The 25656-nt window shown below is 43.0% G+C and overlaps 1 protein-coding gene across 2 annotated transcripts in view; it reads left to right on the plus strand.

Moving 5' to 3' along the window:
* The window catches only part of SLC22A23 (solute carrier family 22 member 23), a 109223-nt gene that overhangs the window by 2851 nt on the left and 80716 nt on the right, over positions 1-25656 (plus strand). For both annotated transcript variants that reach the window (XM_018914590.3, XM_050970542.1), the window contains exons 2-3: positions 14769-14872; positions 20127-20281. In XM_018914590.3, the coding sequence (XP_018770135.3) occupies positions 14769-14872; positions 20127-20281 (259 nt within the window). The remainder of the gene's footprint in view (positions 1-14768; positions 14873-20126; positions 20282-25656) is intronic.

The raw sequence follows: 25656 nt of genomic DNA on the forward strand, positions 1-25656 counted from the left end.
ACATCTGTGGCCCCTGCTGTCTTGTTTTCTATTAGAAAGAATAATAATCATCTTTTGAGACTATGGGTTTTTCCAGTGTGGAGTTTTTATTTTTTTTTTTTTTTTTGTATGCTCACTTCCAAAAGCCTGGCAGCTTTTTTGCTTTGATTTGTAATTCCATGTAATTATAATTAGATTGTTTTCTTGGGGTCAGGATTCCTCTTTAGTTTGTGCTTTGTTTTTGTTTTGGGGGTTTTCTGGGTGGGGGTGTTGCCTGTGTTTATTCTAATGAAGAAAGAGAGGAAAAACCTAGACAGAACATCATCATAGCTTGATTTGGACTTTGTTTCTTATCAATCCCCTGGAGCTCTGATACTGTGGGAGCAATTCTTGTAAATGCTGACTCCTCTTACATGCATCTTACTGTCCTTTGTGAGAAAGAGCTGCTCTGGATGAATTCAAGAGACTGGATGTTCAGATCACTCTTAACTCTCCTCAAAAATACATTTATTTCTGTAATGTATTATGCAATGTTCTCATCTTTCTAAATAGAGTTTTATTAAATCTTAGTCTAATATATGCTCATCTGTGTAGTAGCCAGGGGTTATATTGAAATATCATAAAGAGAGCCAAAAGTATATTAATAAAAAATGTACTTTTGTTTGGCAAGTAAATCCTCTGGTACTTACCTTCAGTGGTCTGAGCTAACAGCTGCTGGATGCTCCATCATTGCCTTGTACTCGGAAACAATGAAACAATTCTGGTTCTTTAGCACAAAGCGTATCTGATGTTCGTGCATATGAGACATCACTGCTCCCCCCATTCCTCAGGGATAGGATAGCTGCCCTTAAACTGTGTGAAGTTCCACTGTCTCCACAGCCTCTCTTCTAAAGGTGCACCCTTCATCAGATGCTGTATCCCTGTGCAGGCTTTCTCAGCGGTCCCTTCCCTGGTGCCTGTTTTCCCCCAGCCCATGTCATGCTTGGGATTGATGGAGTGGAGGTCTTACTATTTCCAGCCCTGCTGGATGCTTTGTTTAGCCCCACTTCTCTGAGTGTTTGCTGGAGCCAGCAATGGTCTTGCACCTTTCTTGAAGACTGGCATTGCTGTGTCAGACACTGTCATTATCCTGACCTGCTTGACTGAGTCACTGGGAACGGTGCTTTTTATAGTGCTGCCAGTCATTAGAACTGGAAATGATAATAAAGGACAAAGTGCTTATTATTTAACACTGCTGAAATACATGTAGTGAAGAGGTCAGATGCATAATTTAACCACAGGGATTCCACTGGCCATGTTAAATCACCCTTCTGAGCTAATGTCCTGACTTGGCACATAAATCTTGGTCTTTAGCTTGGATTGTACATAAATATCTTCCCTTAGCACAATTCACTTGCAAGACTTTTTCACTGCTAAATGATTCTTTGAAGATTTTAATCTATTCTTTATCACAATATCAACTCACTGTTACACACAGAGTACACATGTATTTCTTGAGAGGTGCATCCTAAACCAACCCTTAGCCAAAAGGCTAGAAAAAAGCCTTTTTAATGGTCCATGTATCGCCTCACCTGTGTCCAAAGGAAGGATGCTGAGAAACACTTTTTTTTTTTTTTTTTTTTTTTTTTTTTCTGTGGGGAAGCCTGAGATCTCCTTTTAGGCATTTGCAAAGTGGTGCTTCAGGTAAATTATTAGCATTAACACAATGAGCAACACTGTGACAACTAAACATATGTAGCAATGAAGCTTAGCGGGGAAGCTGGAATGGGTGTTCAGCAGGGACTTTTCCAGCTCCCTCACTAGCTTCCTTAGTGTCTGCATCTTCTGACCATCTGCAAGGCCAGTTGTTTTCTTGGGACAAAGTTTTCATGGAGGCTCTTAGTTACAGGATTGATGGTTGTTGGTTTTTTCACTCTGTTACTAGTGTGATCCATGCTCTGTGTTTGATTGTATTAAGTGGTGGGGTTGTTTGCTGTTCTGCATGCTGATTTCCATAATGAAAACCAAAAGCTGGTGATGGGCAAGGACTGGTCTTGATTAAATTGCAGAGGTTGATGGCACAGCATCCCTCTGTGTGCACTTGCAATGTTCCAGATCATTCCACCTCTTGGGGATGGCGTAAGAGGGAAGTGGTTAGTTGAAGGCTGCATTTTAATCACTTGGAGCAATAATGTAATAATATTTCATGTCTAGTCACAAGGGAATTCCTGTTGTGACTGCTTTTATGCTCCAGATGCCTTGTTTTCCTGCAATGCTGTTTGCTTGGCTCTCAGCTTCCCACTTGATTTGGGTTGAGTCATCCATCTTCTTTCCAAAGCGATATGGCAATCGCTTTACCTATTTGCCACTGGTTCAAACATTTTCATGCCAATTTGGCTGAGCCTCTGGCAAAGTGTCCCTGCCAAAAAAAAGTGGAGCTGAAGTCAGAAGAGCCAAATGGTCCAGGGGCAAGGATGACTGAACTTGGATTGGTTTGGTCTATGACTGGTGCTCTTTACTCCTGCAAGGGGAGATGTCTGTGCTTAACCAATCTTCCTTCTCCTTGCTTTTATTGCAGTTCTGTCACTTTTCTGGGCACACCTTCATCTGATTCAGCTTGTTAGCCTGGTAGAAAATTTCCTCTTAAAAGAAATATAAATTTCTTTGTGGTAAGAGTGATGATGAATTTGGTACAGTTTGCAGAATAATATTTCTTTGGGTAGAGGATAAGTGTACATTTTAAATGGACTTTCAGAATAAAGTTATTAATTACTTTGAAGGGATCCCTCTGAAAAGGTCCTTCCCAAAATAAGAACTGTGCCACCCTTATCTGCTCCCATTTGTGCCTGTAATCTCATTTGTTTCTGCATATTCTCCAGTTGGCTGGCCTCTGCAAAGAGACTTGAGAAGTGATGATGCTTCTTTTTTTTCTCTGCAACTGACAGGATTTGTCTTGTCAGTGTTAGTTCCTGGCTGACTGGCTTCTACCTAGTCCCAAATCAATGAAAACCTTGAGTTATTGCACCCACTGCAGTAGTTGGGTCAGAAGTGCCAATATTGAAGCTACTACATCACTTTGTTTCCACTGAACGGATTGAAGCGGGTGTAGGGACCCGTAAGGCCTAACTTGCAGAGGGCAAAAAGTCTATTCTAAATTTCTTTCAGCCAAGGCTTTGGAATGACTCTCAGCTTCTAATGGGTACTGAAGGTCTCAACAAGTCCCTGTGGTCAGAGGTATTCAGAAATACTGCCAGACCAGAGCAAACATCTACCACTATTTTATTTCATGGCTTCCTCAGCTATGTGAGAGATCCCAAACTATATTTTTTTCCTTTTTCCCTCTGCAAGTTAGCTGATAAAGAGTCAGTGGTTACTGCTCTGAGCCTTCACAGGCTTGAAAAATCTTTTTGTTAAAGAGGAGGCCAAGGGGAGCTGTTGTCTTGTCCTGCTGCAGCTGCCCTGGTGCCTGCTTGCACTCACTGAGTGTGGTGACAGTCTCCTGATTATCAGGGCACAAGGGAGCAACACCCTGAAAGAGCAGGGTGAATTTCTGGGTGAGGGGCATCAAGGAAGGCGATGGCTCTTTTGGGAACAGCACCTGCAAATTCCCATGTGAAGAACTGTCCTCTGCCTGCAGACAGTAAATAATCTGATGTTTGAAATAATCAAATGTGATGTCACAAGGCTTCTTGCTTGGTGAGCCTAGATACTGGTTTTACTGATTTGGGGGTGTTATGTACTGGCCAAAGCCTTTTAAAGCAGTTGGTCTAAAAAACAGAGACTGGATTAAGACCAATACTGACATTGGAACTCAGGTAGTTTTGAGTTTTTGTCTGGCATGGATTCTTTTTCACTACAGGAAATGTACATGCAGTTCATGTTTATTATCACCCTTAAGATAAAGCGTCTCAGTTACAGGAATCTGATTTCAGCTTACCATAAATAGTTTGTAGCATTGCTAGAACTAACAATGATCCTTCAGGAAGGTAATTCCATATTGAAATCTCTTTAAGACATTCTTAGCTTTGCAAGGCTTGCTATTGAACCTTTCATATCAGTAATTTTTTGTGCATGTGTCAAACAACTGCCTTTTTTTTTTTTTTTAACCTCCTGGATGGACGTGATGTTTGAAATGCTTGGGGTTCTGTTTGTTTTTGTTTCCACTCCCTAATACATCCTGTATCTCTGTCACGTAATTTAAATATACCGACCCTGCCCATGTTGTGACAGAAATTGCTGGCTGTGGTGAATGTTTACCAGCTGTGCAGGCAGTCTAACCCCAAATTTCTGAAGTGCACTAACAGTTTTAGCTCTTCTTATCCTGGCTACAAGACTGCAGTAATAGAAGGTGACCTCGTGTTTTTTTAAAGGATTTGTCAAAGAAAGGAACTGGCACTCAGGAGGGTGTGTAATTTGGAGCCAGTTCTGATGGTAATGTTGAGATGAGGCTTACAGGACAGCCAGACTTCAGGGGTTCATTTCTTAATGAAACAACATCTGGAATAGCACACAAGATTTATGATTTTCTTGAACTTCAAAACTTTGGCCATACTAATGGTGAAAGTCTTAAATTAAATCTTAACAAATAAGTTCTAGAGAGCTTCTAGATTTAGAAAATGCTGAAAGAGATACAGTGCTTTTTTTGATATCTTTTTGTGTATCTTCTGTTTTTTCTGTCAGTCTATTTGTTCCTGCCTACCTGTCACCCCTGCTCAGGACAGAGACTCTCACTCCCTCCCTCTCATATTCCTTCCTCTTCCCGCTCTTCTTCAGCGCAGCCAGGCTGGCGCTGGCTTACCCGCAAGTAACTGTGGAATTAATTAGGCTGAGATCTTGCTACAGAACAAAGGACTGGGGTTTGCTGCAGACAATGTGTAGAAAATCAGAGTAGCCTGTTGGAGCTGCAGCTTTGCAGCAGTGCTCAGTATTCAGTTCTTGCACCGAATTCCATCAAAACAGCTTTTCTCAGGTTTTGGTCACCTCAATTCAAACGTGTAACGTAATTTATTTTTATATTTTTTACCACCTGACTTTTGGTAGCAGATGACTTTGTGTGTGTTCTGAATTCCCTTTTAAAGTCAAAGGGGAAGGAAGGAACCTGAAGGAGGAAGAAAGGAGTTTCAACACTCTTTCAATCCATGTCATCTGGGGTGTGTTGAAGAGGTTTCCAGGCAAACCCCATTTCAGTATTTGATAACTACTCAGCACTACTGGAGTTGCTCTGGTCCACACCCAGTGCTGGTGCTGGGAAGCCTGCTCCCACAACAGCCTGTAAAAACTGGCAGGCAACAGGGATTAATGCAGGTGTTGAGTTGTTCCTGCTGATCCATGCTGTGTCATACCTGCTGGGAACATGCAATTGGTTTGTAGTTTTATTCCCACAAAGAAGGATCAGTGCCGTGCTTGGTGTGACTGGCATGCTTGGGGTGGAACCTCCTGCCTGTCCTGTGAGCTGATGAGGAGAGGCTAAATATGCTCTGGGCATGATGGGCTGGGTAGGAAATTTCAGTGGGTAGTACAAAGCTTTGTTAGCATTTTTTATTTTTTCTTATAATCTGGGAGAGCCCCTGTTGCTGGTTGTTAACACTGAAAAACAAAAGATTAGGTAAGTGGATATATCCTGATTCTCATTTCTGGGATGCTTATCTAGATTCCTCAGGAGCAAATTGTGAGAATCAGGAATGCTGCCTGTGAGATGCAGGGAAGCAGTATGTTGGCCTTCTCCAGCAGCAAGTGATTTATGGTTGCCCTTGTGCATTGTTTTCAGAGCAGGGTGGTCTGGTCCCCTAAAAAAGGTTCTTTGTCTCCAGATAGTGGTGGAGGAATTCATTTTGGCCCAAGTACTGTCTCCCTGCTACTCTGCAGCACTCTGGAGCTGCCTGCTTTCCTCCTGGCCTTTCGGCCAAAGTCCATGATCATGCAGACAGTGTTGCAATGTCCACCCTACAAATATTGTTAAGGATAGGGACTGTAAATTAAACAGTAGGACCTTTTCCCTGCTATGGCTATGTGTCTTCCATGGCTATGTAAAATGTCGTCTGCTTGAACAATGCAAGCTTGACAGACCAGTTTCACCTTCTGATTTGTAAACCAAGTGGAATATTTTTCTCCCTTCTTCCCTACCCTCAATATTTATTTAGGTCTGAATTAATGCCAGACCCTGAGGTTTTTTTTCTCTCTCCTTTTCTTCTTGCCTGAGTTGCAATAGCTGTAGTTTGCAAATGATGAGAGGGCAAGGTTACGGCAGCAATAATTGCGTGTCAGAGTTAAGGCGTCTGATCTTTTTATCTAAGGTGGCAAGTTTTTCTCATGAGGAATGACTTCTTCCTCTTGTCTACTGTTTCACCCTTTTCCATTTCAGAGTTTTATGCCATGCTTGAATTTGTGGGGTTTTTTCCCCTGGATTTAAAAAAGCCCAACAAGATAGTAAACTAGGTTTTGCTGTGTCAGCTTTGTCAACCTATTTTGTGCATGCATGTTTTGGCAGCCTGAAAAATACCAGTCCACAAAGCATTAACTTATTTTTGATAATGAGATGATAGTGAATGTTAATATTTAACTACAACTTTGCAGGGTTTTCTTACGTGTGGCTTCTATTTTCAGCACTTAGACCAGTTCTAAACACAAATTTGATAGCTGGTTTAACTTTTTTGGTTTGGTTGCGAAGTCAGTCCCAGCAGCACACACCTCATCCAGCAAACACATGGCTGTTGGCTGAAAACTGAGGAATGGTACTCAAATGCCACTTTCCAGTGTGTGTGTGTCTCGGTCCTAGGGATGGGCATGGTTGCTCATGGTCTTTCCGTGCAGCCAGAGGGAGGCTACTGGCTACAAGGTCTTACAACAAAGACTAGACTGAAAATTAAAGTCAGTTTTGTGGTGAAATTTTCTAATTGTGTCAGAGTACATAGAGAAAAGATCCTTAGTTGCAGGACAGAGATGTAAAAGAGATATTGAAATATCCTGATGCTGCTCTGTGGAAAATTATTAATATAGTATTATGAATAATGTGCAGGAAAGCTGCAAGCAAGATTTTGTATCTCCCAGCTCTTTGATGTTAGATGACATTATGGAGTTGGGAAAAACTAAGTAGATCACATCAGCTGAGAAACAAGTTAGTTGACTAATCTGTGGATGGCGAAGGCTGGAAGAGATCTAAATGTCTCAGAATAAAGGGAACTCCTACTGAAAATAAAAGAAGTACTGATGGAGAAGTGGGTGGTACATGGATGCTACTAAAGTTGATTTAATCGTGTTGAGTATTCAGAAGATTGTCATATGATTAACAAATCATATTTTAATTATCATATTAGCATTATTATTTACTTCACCAACTTCCTTCTTCCCTCTCCTAATGGAGAAAAAAAGCTGGATCTGTGATGAAAGCAAGTTTGGGATTAAAAGAGCTAATTGTTCCTGACTAAAGTGTGAAGTTTAAGGGTAGATGAAATTTTTCAGCTCTGCATTGTCTCAGGGGGCATTATCTCAGGATTCTCTTGATGTGCCCAGTGGAGAGCTTGGAGGGTGCTTTTTTGCTTATGGCATAGACTAAGGAACAATTTAATGCAGAACACTAAATTTAAAATCTTTTCCAAGTTAGTTTACTGGCATTGAAATGGAGTCAATGTGTGTCCTTGTGCATATTTGAAATTCCAGGCTTGTTTTGTGACTGCAGTGTTGCTGGAGCCTTCTCTTCAGGCTGGGGACATGTCCCTTAAAGGTGAGCCATGACTGAAAGGCTTTCTTGGAAGACAGCTAAGCTCATGTCCCCTGGCTTGTGCGCCACCCCCTCTTTTTCTCCCCACTCCTCTCCCTCCCCATGTCCTCAAAACCTTTGTCCCTATGGTAGTATTAAAAATAATTTCTTTGCTTTACTTTTCAAATGGTGCATTGCCCAGGTGGTCAGTCATGTCCGTAGTTAAAACAATCTGACAATTTCTGTGTACATGACCTTGTGTTCACTGTTCAGAAGTCATTTTTCTGGGCTGCACTTTTACTTGTCAGGTGTCTGCTGTGGTCAAAAATGGTTTACTGGTTTCTGAGAGTGAAAAGTGCAGACAATGTTGTTTCTGCTGTAAGGAAAACAAATTGGATAAGAAGCTGAATCAAACAAGCCCTTGCATCTGTTGAGTTAGCAAGCTCCAGTGTATGGGGATAGGGACCCCAGGCTTGTTAGGAGTGGGAAGAAGGCAGATGTTGGGCTAATGTAGGAAGATACACTATAAGAAATTAAAGGTAGTATAGAAAGCAATCTGACCCCTACGGAGTTGCAGCTGAGCCAATTATTAGAGATTAGGAACAGCTGTAGCTAATAAGAAGTTATAAAAGAGTGGATTGGGTGGTTGAGGGGGAGCTGGAGTCAGTTGACTACTGTGAGAAGAAGGAAGAGTCAGTGCTTGGAGGAGCTGCCTACCAGAAACATCAAAGAGGTATGAAACTCTAGCACTATGGAACCTTTGCATTATAATGACAATAGAACCTTTGCCATATAATAACAGTAGGCTAAAGGTCATACTGTGTGGTGCCAGCAATATTTCTCTTGCCATCTGAGTAAAAGCTCTTGCAAATCCGGATGATTATAAACTTCTCAAAATACCAGTGTGTACTTGCTCAGTAAAAATTTTGTTTTGAAGTGTTGAGGTTCTAAGAGCTTAGAGAGTGTTTAAAGATTTCAGCAAAAACATCCACTTGTGATAAAGCTGAGCAATGTTAGATGTACTTGGCTTTTAGAGGTGTAACATTATAGAGAGAGGAAGTAGCTTGAAAGTCAGGTGTTGCCTGTGTGTTGGGTTGAGGCATTCCAGCGTAGGTGTGGTGTGGGCTTATTTGAGTGGCTGTTCCAAGAAAACAAACAACAAAACTTCTCAATAACTGATTTGTTGTTTTTCTTGTGTGTTGTGTTTTAAAGTCTCGTCTGGTTTCCAGTCCATTTGTGTCTGATTAAAAACATAAGGAAAATTGTTGTTTGGAGAGGTTTGGTTCTGAATGTGGCTGGTAAAAAAAAGATAATGTTATTAATTTTTATACCTTCTTTTCAAGTCTTCCAGGATTAATTCTATTTGTTTTGTACTCTACCTAATTTTCTTATTTGAAAATGTGATCTCGATATTTCCACCCAGCTGATTGTACTGATGGTCACAAAAATGCCACACATTCTCAAGAATGCTTTACTGATACTTAAAATACAGATTAGGAGTATTTTGCCCAGCTGTGAACTCCAAGGAGAAGTTCCCTTACTCCGACCCTTGAAGGTTAAATAGTTTAAATGCTCTCATGTTGCCAAGGCTGAGAAGGAGATACAGAGATGCCTGTGGCACTAAACCCCCCCAGCTTTAGGTGTTGCAGTTGGAGCATCCCTCTGGGAGCTTCTTCTGCAACCTCCCTTGTGTGGTTTTACTGCGTACTCATTTCCTGTAGAGTTGAGCATCACACCATTTTCTGGGTGTCATGCACTTTCTTTAGGATTAAATGCTGACAGAGTGTCATTTTTGTGGGGGGCTGAGAAAGGGAGAAGGGAAATAATGTCCTTTAGAAGTCTAGAGGGAAATCTTGGTACAGTGCTGTCCTGTGGCTGCAATTATGAGTACTACTCAGATTATTCAGTTCTGTGGAAAGGAATTACTGGTAGGTATATTGTATTAGAATTACTGACTGCTTTGCTTTCCTATTTGTTTTGGGATTTTTTTTTTAATAATGCTTGGTCTGCTGACTTGGAGCTTCTCCTCCAGGAATAAGTACCTGGAGACTGTTCTGCCTTTTTGAATGTATATTGGATGAGAAACAGAACTGTATTTTTTTCTTATTTCATTATTTTTAAACTAACTTTGGTCCAGGTTTTTGGGGAAAAATAAAACACTCTAAGGTAGTTTTTTAGGAAAAAAACCACTCTAAGATAATATGAAGGCATCACAAATTTCAAGTCTCAGTGGATAAGGTGTTTGTGTAGAAGATGGATTCTAGTTCTGTGCAGGGTAAGTTGACAGGGTTTGGTTATAAAAAGATGGAACAGGAAGGAGAGGAACAAAGGAAGAGGAGGCTAGCATACCTCATTGATGAAGACTTTATTCTTATTTTCCTTTATTGGTCCTAAAATCTTTCCCTGAAGAGCAGGCAAGCTGGTGGCTTTTCCCCAGGCAGGGTTTGATGCTGCTGTGACATACATGATACATAGAGGATGAGGCTCCCCAAGAGGGACCTTCACTCAAGGGATTGGGAGGTCATAAGTGGCATGTGAGGCATCAAGATGGAGAGTGTGAAGGCTGACACAGCAGCCAGGTGCTGCCCGGCTGGGGAAGGACCGAGGCTGCAGCTTCATTCCTGCTGACAGGCTTAGAGACTTCCAAGGCAGCAGCTCTGGTGATCCTCTGGTGTCTTCTTGCTGAAACCACTGCAGAGAGCAGTCACAGCAGAGCTGCCATCCACCTGTTTGGGGAAGGGAGTGCTTTCTTTCAGCAGCAATCTGGGCATCGAGCATTGGAAGCAGACTGTGAAACCACGGTGTGGGAAGTGGGGATGTGTGTCCAGTGCCCCTCTCGTAGGACTTTTGTGCCAGACTTTGGGTTAGCATTGTACCAGAGAATCTCTCCTGCTTTCTCATTTAGGACAGAAGGGTCTGCCTTGCATATCTTGTGGTGAGGTGGTGAAGGTAGAACCAGCCAAATCCTCAGCAGGCATTACCTGTTAGCACTGAGTATTCAGTGTGCTTGGGTACCACAGACAGCATTATGGCCACTGAAGTGCAAGGGCTTTTGAGACAAGAGCCCTTAATTCAGACAACTTGTGTTTGTAGCTACAAACATGCAGCAGACTTCAGTTTTATAACTTAGAGCAGTGCAGATCCTGATGCATGGCATGAACCCTGTCCAGATTTTCACCCTTTGCAAAGAAGTTACATGATGGTTACTATTTGGGTGTGTTACCTTTTCCCAGGTGTCTTCCTAAGCATCCCATGTTTTAAATAGTCCTCCATCTTGCCATGAATTATATAGTGAGTCACAGCATGAGTGGTGACTCACTGATACCAGCTAAACATTAGGCTCCTGAAGGTGTGACTCCTTCAGCTTTGACCAAAATACCCTGTCACAACATGAAAAAAATCACTTGCAATACATTGCACATCTGCATAAGTGGCAAATTCTCTATGTTGCTGTACTGCTATGAAAAAGAAGCTTTGGCTCTTTAATGTTCTTTATCTACCAACATATTTTACATATAGTTATTTTTGTTTTGGCATGACAATACAGTTCTTTTTGTTTAGCAAGTCACTTCATCTGATCTCTTTCTTGTGTTGGGAGGACAGAAAGGCTTACAAAACCCAGGGGCACACAGAGAAATCCCAGGGAAAGGTTAGAAGCATTCTTTCTTCAGGCTTGACGCTGTCAGCTCCCAAGTGGGATACCAGGGGATTCATCCAGAGCAGTTATAGGATTTAATGGTTTCCCTGCTTGTAACAGATTAATCTACCCTTTACAAGAGGTGGTAGAGGATTACTGTCCAGTCTCCAGCCAAAACAATCTCCCAGTGCAGATTTACTTGGAGTGCCACTTGAACTGTCATCAGCTCTGCCCATCCCAATGTTTTGTTCTTCATAGGAACTTGTCAGTCCTTTCTCCTTGGAGCAAATCTGAGTGTCACCTTTACAGGATGAAACTGCTGGTGCTTGGAGCAGGACCTGCCATGGCTCTGGGCACAGCTGTGCCATGTGGGCACATGTCAGCTCTGTTCTGCTCTGCTGAGCCCAGGTGTATGTAAGGGGAGAGGCAGCACTGATGTTGTAGAAAGGTTCCTGCTTTATTTCTATCTCTTCAAAGATGAGGCTTTTCCATGGGGAATGAAAGGGGGAACACAGGTCTCTGGCAAAATCTCTGTGCTTTCAGAATGACAAAGCTTTGCTGGTTTGCTCTGCTGCTGTGTTAAGATAGGTGGGGATGGTACACTTGCTATTAAATATGTATTTTGTCCTATTAATGTCATCTTTACCTGAGGCTGCTCTTGACTCCAGCATCCATTTTTCTTCTTTCTCCTTATTCTCGTTTCCCTTTGCAGGCTGAATGCACTGGTGGAACCTACAACTGTCCTGCCAAATTTATTTTGGGTAACTGCTTCATGGTCACCTCTCTCTGGCTTGTGACAGCTGCCAGAGGAGAAACCAGGATATAAGTCAGCTCTTAGTACTGAGCAAGTAATTTGGGGTCATGGCAGATTCTCCAGAATTGTGTGTTAAAGCAACTGTTGATATATTTCACTGTTTGTGTATTTACAAATTTGGAGGGTTTTGCAGAGGGAGGTATTTTGGGAAGGTCAGGGGCTGCCTGATCTGTCAAGAGTCTGCCAGTGTGGATGAGGATCAGCTCCGATTTCTGCTGGCCTGCAGTGAGGCTTCACAGAGGGCAGGAAAGGGCCAGATGCAGGGTTTGCAAGGAAATAGATGTTTTTGTTTTCAGAGCAGCTGGGGAGTTGGACAATAGCCTCAAAAACAAACAAACAAGGGATGACTTGCAGATAAGTAATCGAGAGGAGTGGGCGTGTTTTGGGCACCACTGAAGGACAAACTGATAGACTGACTTTTCTCCCGCTTTTAAACTCTTGCTCTCTGTGCCAGTGTGCCAGAGGGGTTTGACATCTGTTGTCCTGGACTGAAATTTCACAACAGCCCTTGATGAGATTTTGGCTCTTCCAGCCACGAGCCTTTGCCTCTATGTAACGTGGTACTGCACATTCCCTGCCTGGGGCTTGCGTGAGGGCTGGCTAGCGCTGGCTAGCAACAGCAAGCTGTGAAAATGGAAAGGCACTAGGATTATCTCCTTTTCCTTTTTGCACTTGGAAGACACTACTGTTCCTCTGACATCAATTAATGTAAAAACAAATTATTGAATTTTTAAATCTGTTCTTGTATAAATATGAATATCTTTCAGAAACCTTATTTTTTATCCATCAAAAAATTGATTTATCAATTTAAAGCAGCATATACATCTTCTGGATTGTGGCAAGGAATCTGGAGAATTTTAAAGCCTGCCTCTGCCTCAGATGCATCTTCTGAATTTTGTTTTGTTTGTAGCTTGTCTAGGCAGATATTTTTGTTTGCTCGCTGGAGATTGGTTCTAGAATTGCTAGTGCTAGTAATTGCATTTCCTCTACTTGCTTCTGAAAAGTCAACATTTCAAGAGAGCAATCCACGGTGCCTTGCTGAGTTCTTTACTGCAAATTATTCATAGCTATTTGGTGGGAAAAATCCTTCCTCATGCTTCTTACTTATGGTTCTTTAGTGCCTCCAGTCTGTAGGGTGGGAGATGAGACCTGTATCTCCCAACTTGTACAAATCATGAGTGGGGAACTCAAAGTGCATTTAGCTTAAACAAAAAGCCTGAGCCTGAGTGCTGGCACATATCTTTTGGCCACAAAATTGCTACACCTCTTGGAGAGGTTGCATTGTAACACGGACATCGGTGGTGTTGGACAGAGGGGCTGAGTCTTGCCTTGTTTGTGGAAAGGCTGTGTGTCATGGAAATGCTTAAAAGTGCAGTGCACCTAATTGAACTCTTTTGAGGGAAGTTTTTCTTTTTTGAAGTTGCATCTGACTTTTAAAAATAAATTGCATAGTTTTACTTTGTGTTTTTGGCTATGAAACCTCAGTTACTGGTGTCAGAAGGGCTGCTACTATTATATTACACACAAACAGCCATTTATTCTGCAAAGTTTCAATTCTGGAGTATCTGACTCTCCAAAGTTAGCTATACTTATTTGTCATGAAAAGTGTGTGGCTGCCAGTACCATCAGTATTTGAACACTTCACAAACCACGGGCAAAGATATCCTCTTACATTTATTCAAGGGTATAAGAGTAACTACCCACACTTTACACATAAGAAAGATTACATTTCATGTCTGAGGGCAATGAGGATGTTGGGCTACAGCCAGGAATGCAGCCTGGTTCTTCTGGTTTCCTCTGCCTCTGAGGAAAATGGCTTGGAGTTTAGGGAAGCCTCCCTAGAAACCTTGTTGTTCCGATCTTTCTCTTGGGATTGAGGCAGTGCCCTAGTGACAGGTTGCCTGAAATGGTTCATTTCTCCTTTCTTTGGACAGAAGGGTTAATTTCAGTATTAGCATAGCTTTATTGTGGAGGTTCAGATCCTGTCTGTTCTCTGAGCTCTGAAAAGTCACTGTGGGGCTGCTGTCCCAAGAAGCTGTACTGGGACTTCCAGCTGCTCCATGCCAGGACTTGTCCTGACAAGCTGTGCCTTTATTGTGTCTTCATCTCCCTAGGGAAATCAAGATGCTTTTCTGAAAGCAAAAGCATCTTGACACTGAGAGAGCCTGGAGCAAATGGCCATTAGGGGTCTGTGGCAAGGGAGCTGCTTTTCCCAAGGTTTCCAAGCAGCCCTGAGGAGATTAATTGGAGCTCTTGCTCTTAAATTTTCGGGCTTGCTGCTGGTGGGCTTGTTAGGGCTCTGGTAATGGATGTCTGGGGCTGGGCTGGTGAGATACTCCAGCAGCACCAGTGCAGGTACTGCCAGCACCTGATGGAGATTTCCCCTGAGGCTAACCTCCTGTGGTCTGGAAAGGGGGACCCTTAATTGCAAGATATTGTCATCTTATAATTAAGGATGTGATTAAACTCACAGAGGTAAATGAGTCTCTACATTGCTTCTTGGGGTCTGGAGTTAGACTTGAGGGGGAAAGCTTTCCACTGCCATTTCCTTGCACTTGTGCTGGGACTGACCTTTGGAAGAAACTCTACACTGTATTAGTATGTTTAAACACATCTGAGGTACAAATTTAATTCAATTTATCTATCTCTTTTTTTCCTTCCAGTGGGATCTTGTTTGTGATTCTGCCTGGAAGGTCCACATTGCTAAGTTCTCCCTGCTTGTAGGATTAATCTTTGGCCACTTGATAACAGGATGTATAGCCGACTGGTGAGTGAAAAATCTTTTAATGCAATGTCATTATAAATAAATAACAGTATTAAGTATTGTTTTGAGGGCTTTCTACTTGATATTCATTAAGAACCTTTGCATAATGATTTTTATGGTTCTGAAAGAATCCTGATGGACAAACAGTGTAAAAGTGTGTTAATTGTTCCAGAGTAATTTATATCAAGCTAAGTAGCACAAACTATTTGATATTTGGCGTACTTGTTTCCCACCAACACAATTTATTGCAGCTGTAAAGCTCGTCTAGAATTAAGTATTTTTTAATTATACAAGCAAAGCCTTTAGTTTAGGGCTGGGTTTTGGTTTCTTAATGAAGCAAGATGACCAAAAGAAATTGGAAGCGGCATTGATTTCACTGAATACATGACTAATGTAATGTCAGCCCTGTGCTTACACAGTACTTTTCGGGGAGTTGAAGGCCATTTTTTGCAAACCTCTCAATTGTTCTTTTTTTAAAGTTCTTGTTAGGCAAACATCGTGATGTAGTGTTAAGGATTTAACGCTGACTTATGTGCTGCCAGTGTTGGGGTATTAAACTTGAAAAGAGGAAATCGTAATTCCTTGAATTGAGACAGTTAAAACATGATTGGATACCCCCATGATGCTGAGGATTCAGCTTTAATTCAAAAAGGTTGTCTTGTACTGCTGGAAATGGGAGGAAAACTTACATGACTCAAGTGATTTCAGTGGAAACTTGAAGCATCTGAAACAATAGCTCTGCAGTGCTGTCCCAGTCACTTCAGAGCCTTTCAGCACAGTTGCCAGTGTTGGTGCTTTTCATGGCCCCAGGTTAACTCTTTTGCCATTCATTAAAACAGGAAAAGAAGAAGAGTTGCCTATTAGGGAAATCTTATAAAACCTCAGCAACTCGCCAGCCAGCTGGGAGAGAAAAGGCCCCCTGCAGCACTGCAGTAATTTGGATCAAGCATTCCTAGCAAAATTGCATCTTAATTCCTGAATAGTGACTGAAAATTTTTGGGCAAGAGACAAATCCTGACTTTTCAGTGAAGTAGGGAACATGCATGAAATACAGTCGAATTTGATTAAAATACCACAGTAAAATGGGGCTCTAAGAACCCATAGAAAGTACAGAGGGGAAATGAATGAGGGATCTTGCTTGGCTTCCCTAAAATGGAATCAGTGTGGAGAAAGCAGACTTATTACCAAGTTAGGAAAGTGCTGCTATAATTGACAAATAAGCCACAAATAAGTGAACAACTTGTTGCCTAAGGCACTGGCTTGGAGAGAGAGCTGCAGTAAGCAGATTTAATAGCTCTTTGCCACCAAAAGGAGCATCCTGTGCTTCCATCCATTTCTGTCCCCAGTGTGTGCTTTGTGCTGCCACATGAGCTTGTTGGGCCCCTCTGCAAGCTGCTTAGCTGAGCTAATGCAGCATAAAATTACCCTGATTTTCAAATATCTAGAAATGTCTAGTGAATTTAGGGGAATTGGTTTCCAGCTGTGGTGTAAAGGAGAAAAAGGGTAACTTGGTGGCTGGAGGGAACAGTGACCCTTTTGTGGATGACTAGAATGGACATGGTTTGCTGCCAGCAAAGCTGGTCCTCATACTCCTGTTTAGTCCACATTGCCAGCTGATGCCCCTGACACAGCAGAACTCCTGTGCTCAGTAGGTTTTTTGCTGTTTAACAGTAGCATTTGGGGCTGGTAAAAGAAGATCTAAATGGAATTTACTTGACTATTTAATCACAGCTTGAATTTCTGCTAAGGTGTGGGATTGTGTAAAGAGATAGATACAAAGGGGGTCAGATTGCATCTGGTAGAAAGAGAAAATTAAGGGAAAAGGATGTCAGTCCCAAGCAAGAGCCAGGGAGATTAAACAGAGAAATGCATAAAAGGTGTTATAAAAATTCAAAATCTGTTTTCATTTCACTTATATACCACTCTCCAGTTCAGATAATTAGAAGATGTTTTGGGGTTTTTGTGCCATTAGGGGCTTTGCTTTTCCTCTTTGAAAGAAGCTTTTAAAGCTGAATGAGGCCAAAGCATAGAGTGTATTAAGGCAATTTGCTAAGTAAACTGTGTGCTCCGTGCTCAAAACACAGTAGGTGTGCTCACTGGGACAGCTCTGTGTGGAAAATCTATAGGAGAGAGGTCTGCAAACATCCTCAGCTGTGGGAAGACCAGCTGTGTCCAATGCCTGAATAAGTTACTTGTTCCACAGGCTGAGAGTGCTGCTGGCAATTCTGCCTGCTCTGGATAGAGCCTGTTGAGGTTTGTGTGGAAAGTTTCCTCCTGGAGCAGGTGGGCATGGTGTTCATGTAGCACCAAGACAGACAGTAAGTCTGTGCCTCTCATTGCCCTGTAGTGCCCCTGCTTTACACCTGCTCTGCTGCTTTTTGGAGCCTCTGAGTAGTTCCAGTCCCAAAGGTCAGAGAGAGCCTGCAAAGAATGGCATGGGAAGGGCAGTTTGAGCAGCTGGGAGAGCAAAGCTTGCTTATCTCAGGGTGGGGACACGTGTAGGAGTATGGGAAGAGCAGCTCTTGTCCTCAGCCCCTTCACTCTCCCCCTGCAGTGCAACTCTGGCATCAGGAACATCTTTTTGATGTGTTTGCTTATCATACCGTGTGGGGGCTGCAGATTCTTCAAAAGCCTAGAGTTGCTTGTATCCCTGGTTATTTACCTGTGCAGGCAGCATTTAGCATTTGATCTAGATAGCAGCGTGTGCTGTAGGTGGAGACTTCAATGATGCAGTAATCTCTCTCTGGAGCAGTTTGGATGGCAGCAGATAGCATCCTGGGGCTGTTTTTCCAGGGAAATTGTGTATGGTTTAATTTCTCACAAGCATTTCCATGTACTGTTAGACAGATAATTCTATCTGCACATAAAAGGCGCTTTTTTATGCTCTGAGACACCATCCTGTCAAAACACTACTGGATCACCCAATATATGGCTGATAGCTGCCCTGAAGCTTCAGTTTTTTGGGACGTGTATTGCGTGCCTTGGTGAAGATGATGGCTGGTTTTGTGCTTGTGAGAAATGATTCTTACCAGAGTGCTTTTCCAGCCTCAGTTGGTTTTTACAGGCTCAGGAAGCTCTTGGATTTTCTGGTTTGTTTTTTTTCATTAGCAGCAACCATTCATTTGTGTCACTTGTATAATGGTAGAAGAAATTCTGTGTCCTAATGATGGGTAACCTTGAGTACAAGGGGTGGGAGGAGGGGAAGAAGGGAATGGAAGTATGCTAAGCATGAGGTCTCTTTCAATCAACATCAGGGAATGGCAGGTCAGGCTTGTGATGAGAATTAAGTTCCTAATTCTGAGTGTTTGCATAATGCCTTTCATCTGCAAAACACTTCCACAAATACTAATTGGTATGAATTACAGCCTGGCATAACAAAAACGGGGCTGCAAAAGTCTGTGCAGATAGCTGATAACACAAAGTTCATAGGGGGTTTTTTTCTGTACTCAAGGTTTTACATGAGGTGTTTCCCCTCCCTGCCCAAGTGCTGTGTTCCACAGATACAAAATCTGAAGCACAGGCAGCAGCCACTCCCCATGTCCAGCGTGTCCCCAGTGTGTTGAGCATCACAGAGTCAGTGATATTGTGTTCCCACCCTCAGCCCCTCTGCAGCTCAGCTCCCAGTGGGCTGTGCTTGTACCCTGATGGAGAGCAGCCTGCTTTGACCTTGCTTTTTTCAGCTTGCATGTTGGTTCTCTTTTAAAAGCTTTGAATGGCTAATGCCAACCAGTTAAATCTTTGAGGGGCCTCACAGGTGATACTACAGCTGAAAATAATAATAAACCTGTTTTCATGCAAGGAGCCATGACAACACTCTCTTAGGTGTGACTTTCAATGATGACTGGTGCACTCTTCCAGTTCCCAAAAATGCAAAAAATTATAATGATGTCTCTTTTTCAGCCCTTCACTCCTTGTTTTATTTAAAGTACTGCAAAATCCAAAGTTCTAATTGTGAATGCATATGTATAATGTATTTTATAACTGCTGGTGACAATCTGCTGAAATAATTGAATAGAAATGCTTCAGTATGTGAAACTGGACTAAGTTGTGAGATTTAAATGCTCTTTATTGTGCTGACATTCAACCTGATGGCTGGCTTGCAGCTGACAGTCTGCTTTGAATGGGTCTGTGAAAGCTGCCTATGAAAAGCAAGTTCATGTATGCTTTGTGAAAATGGCATATGGAGCTGACTAAAAAGGATCCTCAGTTCCACTGGAAAACTTGTGGGAGTTGACAAGCTGAAAAATTTTGGAAATCTCCACATAATGATCCAATTCTTGCTTAAAAATAGCCATGTGCTCTGGTGCTTATCATTCTCCTTGCATAGAAAGAGGGGAGAGAAAAGGGAATTATAAACACTAAGCATATGAATAAGAGATGTTAAAAATGTCATGTTCCTTGGACGTGAAAGAGCCAAACTCTGCCACGGCTGCCCCCACATTCAGTGGTAGCATAACTCTCCTCCTCATCAGCACAGAACCAATATATGCAACTACAGGTTGCAGCTGCAAAGGAGGGCTGCAAGTCCTCTGCCACTGTTGCCTGTTGTGGTTTTTGAAGTGGTTTATTCCTCACCCTCCCCTCCAGTCAGGCTGGTTTTGTAGGTCTCTCCAATGGCTATTGGGATACAAAGTGGAGGGACTTGGAGCTCACAAATTTCCTGTGAGTTTTATTATCGACTCTCTAAGGCTCAGTGAGGTGACCCAAGCCCTGTTTTGTGTTCAATCCATGTTTGCTAGGCTTCTCCTCAACAAATGAGACCAAGAAAAGTAGTTTTCTGAGCTGGCTGCTCTTGTAGATGAGACTGAAAAGCACATGTCTCTTGGGAAGAGGAAACCTCTGCAGCTAAAAATATAATATGCCATGTAGTATATAATACCATATATCCTTCTGTGCTACTACAGAAAACTCTGAGAAGTTGATTTTCATCTCCAAGGGACTTATTTCTGGCCTTCCAGTAGTTCCGAGATGCTTCCTTGTTTATCTTTGTTGTTCTGAAAATGCTGGTTAAATCAAGCACCAATACAATGTGCTGTCTCTGCTTAATCCTTTCTGAGATGGACTTGTCAATGCAAAGCTGGCAGAGAAATCTGGGATTTAGTAAGAAAAAGAGGAGAAGAATGGAACAAATGGAACAAATGTTAAAAATATTTGGAAGAGATTGCCTGACTTGTTCCCCTCTTTGCCAGTTTTAATGATCCAGCATTATGTCCATCCTGGCTTTTAACACTGTTTCTCCATACTTCCTTACTTTTAGGGTTGGTCGACGGCCTGTCCTGCTCTTCTCTGTCATATTCATTTTGATATTTGGACTGACTGTGGCACTCTCAGTGAATGTGACCATGTTCAGCACACTCAGGTTTTTCGAGGGATTTTGCCTGGCTGGAATCGTCCTCTCCCTGTACGCGCTGCGTGAGTATTCCTTCACCGCCCATGCAGATGGGTTTTGATCGAGTGTGAGGTTTGCTGCTCTCTGGCTTCCTGCTTTTGTTCAAACAGATCAAACCAGAGTCATGTTGATTGCAAAAGCTTTAGCCCGAAATTTGCTAAGGAGGATTTTTGCAGCTGTCTCTTTAGGTTACTACAAAGCAGTCTGTGGAGTTGTCTCAGAGTTCATTTTAGAAGTTATAAGGTGATTTGGGTTTGTCTGTTGTTTTTTAAACCTAGAAGTTACCTGGGTCATAGCCATAATGTGTAATGGGAGTAGATTTCACCCTGCAATATTGAGCTCAGTGGGAGACTGACCACTTTGGCTGCCTCTAGCAGTTTGTACTCTGGCACTTTTTCAGAATTTCCTCTATTACTTGCAGAAATATCCTGTGTCCCTGCCTCAGGGTTGTAAAGTTACAGCAAAAATATGTTAGAAGACCCTGAAGTCCTTTTATCAACTCCTTTTTATTTTTTGGTTGCATAATTTTGGAGTTTTGTTTGGGTGGTGTTGTTGTTTTTGTCGGTTTTGTGAAGGGGAAAAAAAAATCTCTGAATGAAACTTGAGGGAAAGCTTGTAAGAAATGCCTAGATGCTCCCATCTGGGCTGGTTAGTAAACTTGTGGCCAGAACACTTGAAAATCCCCTCTGGAGGCCTTGCCTTTGGAAGGTACATCCATGATGCCACCAGCCTAATCTGTGTCCCTTGGATATGTTCCAGAGAGCATCTTCTGCTTCCTTGGCTGTTTGTAATTAACAGGTAGCACCACACCAACCAAAGAAAACAAAAAATTTTCTCCTCTTTATTGTGGCTCTGGAAAAGTGTTATCTAATTATATCCTGGAAGTTGCTTTACAGATCTTCATGAAATTTTATTTACTTCCTATTGTGGATGGTATCTAACCCATCAAGATTTAGCACAGTATCCTTACTTTGCACAGAGTATTTTTTAGTGTTCCACAGTTTTTGTTTTATTTTTGGTCTCTGCCATGGGGAAAGAGCCCTGGCTGCAGCAGACAAGAGTTTGTTCTGTTTTGCACTTCTCTGTTATACCTGATATAGTACCTGGGACATATGAATTTTTAAATTCTCTTCCATTTGTTCATGTAACCTCTAATGAGAATCTTACATCAAAAAATGAAACTACCACTGAAGACATTGCACTTTTATTAAGAAGAAATTTAACCTGTGTGGTTCCCGTGGGAGGGGGTTTCAGTGATTGCCAGTGTGATGTTCAGCTGGACAATAGGCTTGTCAGGATTTTTCACCAGTTGCAGCATGTTAGTTTTTCTTACTTGATGAGGGTTTTTTCCTAACTTTTAAGAGATTGTAACTGATGATTTTCATGGGGAAATGCCGACTAAGTAGAAGCTTGATTCTGGACATTTTTGTGATTGGAGTGAGAGAGTGTATGTGTTGCTTTAGACCAGACAATAGCTTGTCAGCTCAGGCTTTCATTTAGGCAATGGCATATTCTGGTTGCTTCATGCACTACTTGGTCCAGAGCAATGATTTGAGTCTGCTCTTTAATCCCCACCCCCTCTAAAATTCAGGTGTTTGCTATAACCACTGCTGTCTGGATAGACAATGCCTCAACAGAGCTAGTAGGTGTTAGGAGAGATCTGTGTGAAATTAGCTGCAGGCTGAACATCAGCACACTTCTGTGGAGGTGAGAAAATGTGAAAGATGCAGCACTTGTGCCTCTGAGAAATCTTCTGACCCTCTGTCTGAATAGATGAGGGAAGGAAGCTTTTACTGTATTAAATAAATTAAACAAAAAGAAGTTATCCCCTTGGTATAGAGTACTTGGAGAGGAGTAACCCCTAAAGTCTCAAGAGAATGGGAGTTGTAGGGTTCTCTGTTTGGTGGTGGTTTTGATTTTAGTCCTTATATAATCTCTTAGGCTTCCTCTCAGTCTTTACTTACTACTGTCTTTTCTACTGGTATCAGAAAAGTGTGTGAAATACTCTTATGATTCATAGCTTCTCTTCCCTTTCCCTTAATGGCCTTGATTTCTTTCCCTGGAGATTTGCTGGCCCTGAACTCCCAGCTGGCTGCCCTGAACAGAACAATAGAAAGTGGAAAGTTTGACCTGTTAGTGGCAGCCATTAGCCAAAATTTCCAAAGCTACTGTGCAGAAGAAAACTGCATAGGCTTGCATAGCCTGCAAAGGTAATTAGTCTGCCTCTGGGATCCTTTTACACTGCATTGAGCTTGCTAGTTGTGCTTGGATTTATGGCCTGCCTGGGGGAAATTGTAAATAACAGTTCAGGATGCTTTGGGAGTGAGAAGAGCACAAAAGTGCTGTCTTTAAAACACACAGCTGCCAAGACTGAGTTGCCTTCACCATCCAAACCACACTCTTCTTCATAGCCTAGTGCTGTTATCCAAGGAGCAGAGTGTGCCAGGGATGAGCCCTGCCTTCCATGGAGGGACAGCATGGAGCTGCTGTGCTCCTCTGCAGGCTTTCCTCAGTGCTGTGCTGAGCTCTCCTCTTGTGGCCTGCAAGTACAGCCTCTCCTTGCCTGGAGCTGCTCAGGGCTTATCTGAAGGAACCACCTTGGGATGTTGATTTGTTAAACTGAAAATTTTGCCTGCAGCTGCCGTAGTTTTGTTGGAAGGGGTGTTTCAGGTGAAATTTTTAGTGAAGCTGAAGGAAGAGACAGGCTTTCTGCAGGTGATGGTCCTTGCTGTGAGGGGGGGAAGTAGAGGAGCAATGAGCCCAGGACTTTCCCCTCCTGGCTGCTGTGGGTCCTTGCATCATCCAGGAGAATGAAATGCAACAGATCCTATTCCACTGGGCAAACACATGAAGCTTTGAAAGGCTTTTCTTTCATGCTGATGTGGAACAAGAGGAGCATTTACTGTCTTCCAGAAGTGTTTTCCTGCCTGGAAATGGGTTTTCCTACCAATCTTCATGGGTTCCTGTGCTTCTCAGCAGTTAGCACACATCTTGTATGGCCAGGGAACAACAAGAATCCTCAGTAAGCTCTTCCCAGGAGGGTGCAGTGTCTCCCAATATGCCACACTCGGCAGCAGTGTGATGCACAGAGGTGGTGCTGCCTGCTGTGGTGTGCTGGGTGGGTCCCCTACTATCCTTGCTTAGCAGATTTCTGCAGTAATGAGCCACCTCTTGCTGGAGGGGCGTGCTGGGACCAGTGGCAAAATCTCCTGGAGAGAGAAATGGTGAAGGGATGAGAAGGAGTGCTCTGACCACAGTGGTTGGAAGGGCATGTATGGCCTGCCCAGCAGCTAAATGTAGAAGAGAGTACAGACTGAGGAAAACAGGTTAAGAAGAAGGCAGGGGAAAGCTGTTTTTTTCTCAGGGTGCCTTCTGTTTGGTATTTGTTGGTGTGTGCAAATCCAGAGAGGAAGGATGGGCATTCTGTCCCTGTTAGCTCAGCATGGATGGATGCATGGTGCCACAGCCTGCTGCCCAGCCAAAGGGCAGGGGGTTTGAGTTTACCCACTGGGGGGAAAGCCCTAAGATGGCCCTGAGAAGAATTGTCCTTAGGACAGGCTGAGAGGGAGAGGAAGAGGTGTGGGAGCCCTGAGCAGGGTCACGGGTGCCTGAGTAATGCCTGTTGCTATCTGTGGATTTGCAGCAGGAGGCCAGGCATGCCAGTCTTACTGCAGATAGCTCTGCTTGCTGTTGCAACTCACGTGGGACCAAGTACACTCAGCAAATGTGGAAGTCATGGGAGAGAGCAAATCTGATTACTTTGAGGGTGGGGAGGGTGTTGCATCTGGGTCACTTTCATCTCCCTGGGTCATTGCCTTGGCCCTGAGCACAGAACAGCTCTTTCCTGGGTGCTTGTGGGGAAGGGCAGATGCTTTGGCTGGCTCAGCACAGCTCCCTTCCTTAGGGCTCGTTGCCATCAGCTGACACCAGAGCTCTCGTGGCTGAGGGCAGGAGTTCCCCCTTCACCCCCTCTCCTCTCACATGCTGCTGCCCAAGTCAGGCTGGTGCCAGCATCTGCCTGAGCCCTCTGCCAGGCAAGCCATCCACCTTCCCTCCGGAGATCACCAAGCGTGCCGTGGTCAGTGCATTGTGCCCTCCGGTCTTGTCCCCTGCTTCCTTTGGGAGATCTGCTGGGCACAGTGTCTCTTGTGCTGCCTCAGCCTGGGGGATAGAGTGGGACTGGGGGCTCACACTGGGCAGGGCCATTAAATGAACAAAGGGAAAAAAGCCTTCCCTTCTGGCTGTTTGTGTCCTATGCTGTATCTGTTTCACGGTCAGGATCCCTGCTTTTGTCACTTTCAGGAGCCAAAGCTAGGACTTTGGTATTAATTAAGCTATTTAAGGGGAAGGAGAGGAAGGGAAGATATATTTTTCAGGCAAATGCTCCTGGCAGGTTTAAAGAGCTTCCCATTAAGGAGCTGTATGCTGTCCCTAATGACTGGACCTGAGCTCAGGCAGCACAAGCCAAGGTGTGGATTTGCACACAATTGCAGGCTGTTCAGCAGTTTCATGGGTGACTGAGCTACAGATTATGCTGCAAAATTAGAAAGTCTAGACTTGAATGAACTGGTAAATAAGCTCTGGAAATAGCTTTGCTAGAAAGAAGATGACATCTAAGGTTGGAGCAAGGAAGTAGGGGTGCCCCTCTCTGCATAGCAGCAGAATGAGTGGGCATGTTTCTTCTCTTTCACTGTTGGGAGAAAAAAGGTAGAAACACTCTTGAAAATCATAGGTTGTGTTTCAAAAGCCTCTGAAAGCTTGGCAAAGGCTTTCAGACCAGTTAGATACATCACAGCTGGACATCCTTTCTCATTTATAGCTAGGTCAGTCTAACCTGTTACTCCTGCAAATTACACAGACAGTGATCTGAAAGGCTAAATGTGGCTTCTTAAGGTTTGTTTTTTATTTTTAAACATGTGTCCTGGAAAGCTAGAGCAGAGTGCTAGGAAGTTTGCCACTGACTGAAAATGAGCAAGTGCCAGAATGGAGCAGCTCTGAGTGTTGAGCTGCAGTGATGTCAGATTTTTAGAATAATTTTGCTTCCAGTCAGGTGTTAATAGAAAGAGTGAGATTTATGGTTTTTTTTTCTTTTCCTCCTTTATTTCTCAAAAGCATATAGGCTCTGAAATCCTGAAGCATTTCAAGTTTATAATTGATTTCATTCTCTGTTTTCCTCTCATGATTCTTCAGTAGCAAGCATGGCCTTGGCAAGGCAGGTGAAGCTCTGGGAACAGCAGGCTCTGAAGCTGTTCTGTGTAACCTGAACTGGCTCAATAAATAACCCAGCAAAACATTCCCAAATTGTAGGATGTGGAAAACATCTGATTCCTTTCCAGTGCATTGACATGTGAGTTAGCTCTGCAGTAAAGTGCAGTTCTCTCCCCTGACAGGGCTGTGA

The sequence above is a fragment of the Serinus canaria genome, chromosome 2 (genome assembly GCF_022539315.1).
Source record: "Serinus canaria isolate serCan28SL12 chromosome 2, serCan2020, whole genome shotgun sequence".
NCBI lineage: Eukaryota > Metazoa > Chordata > Aves > Passeriformes > Fringillidae > Serinus > Serinus canaria.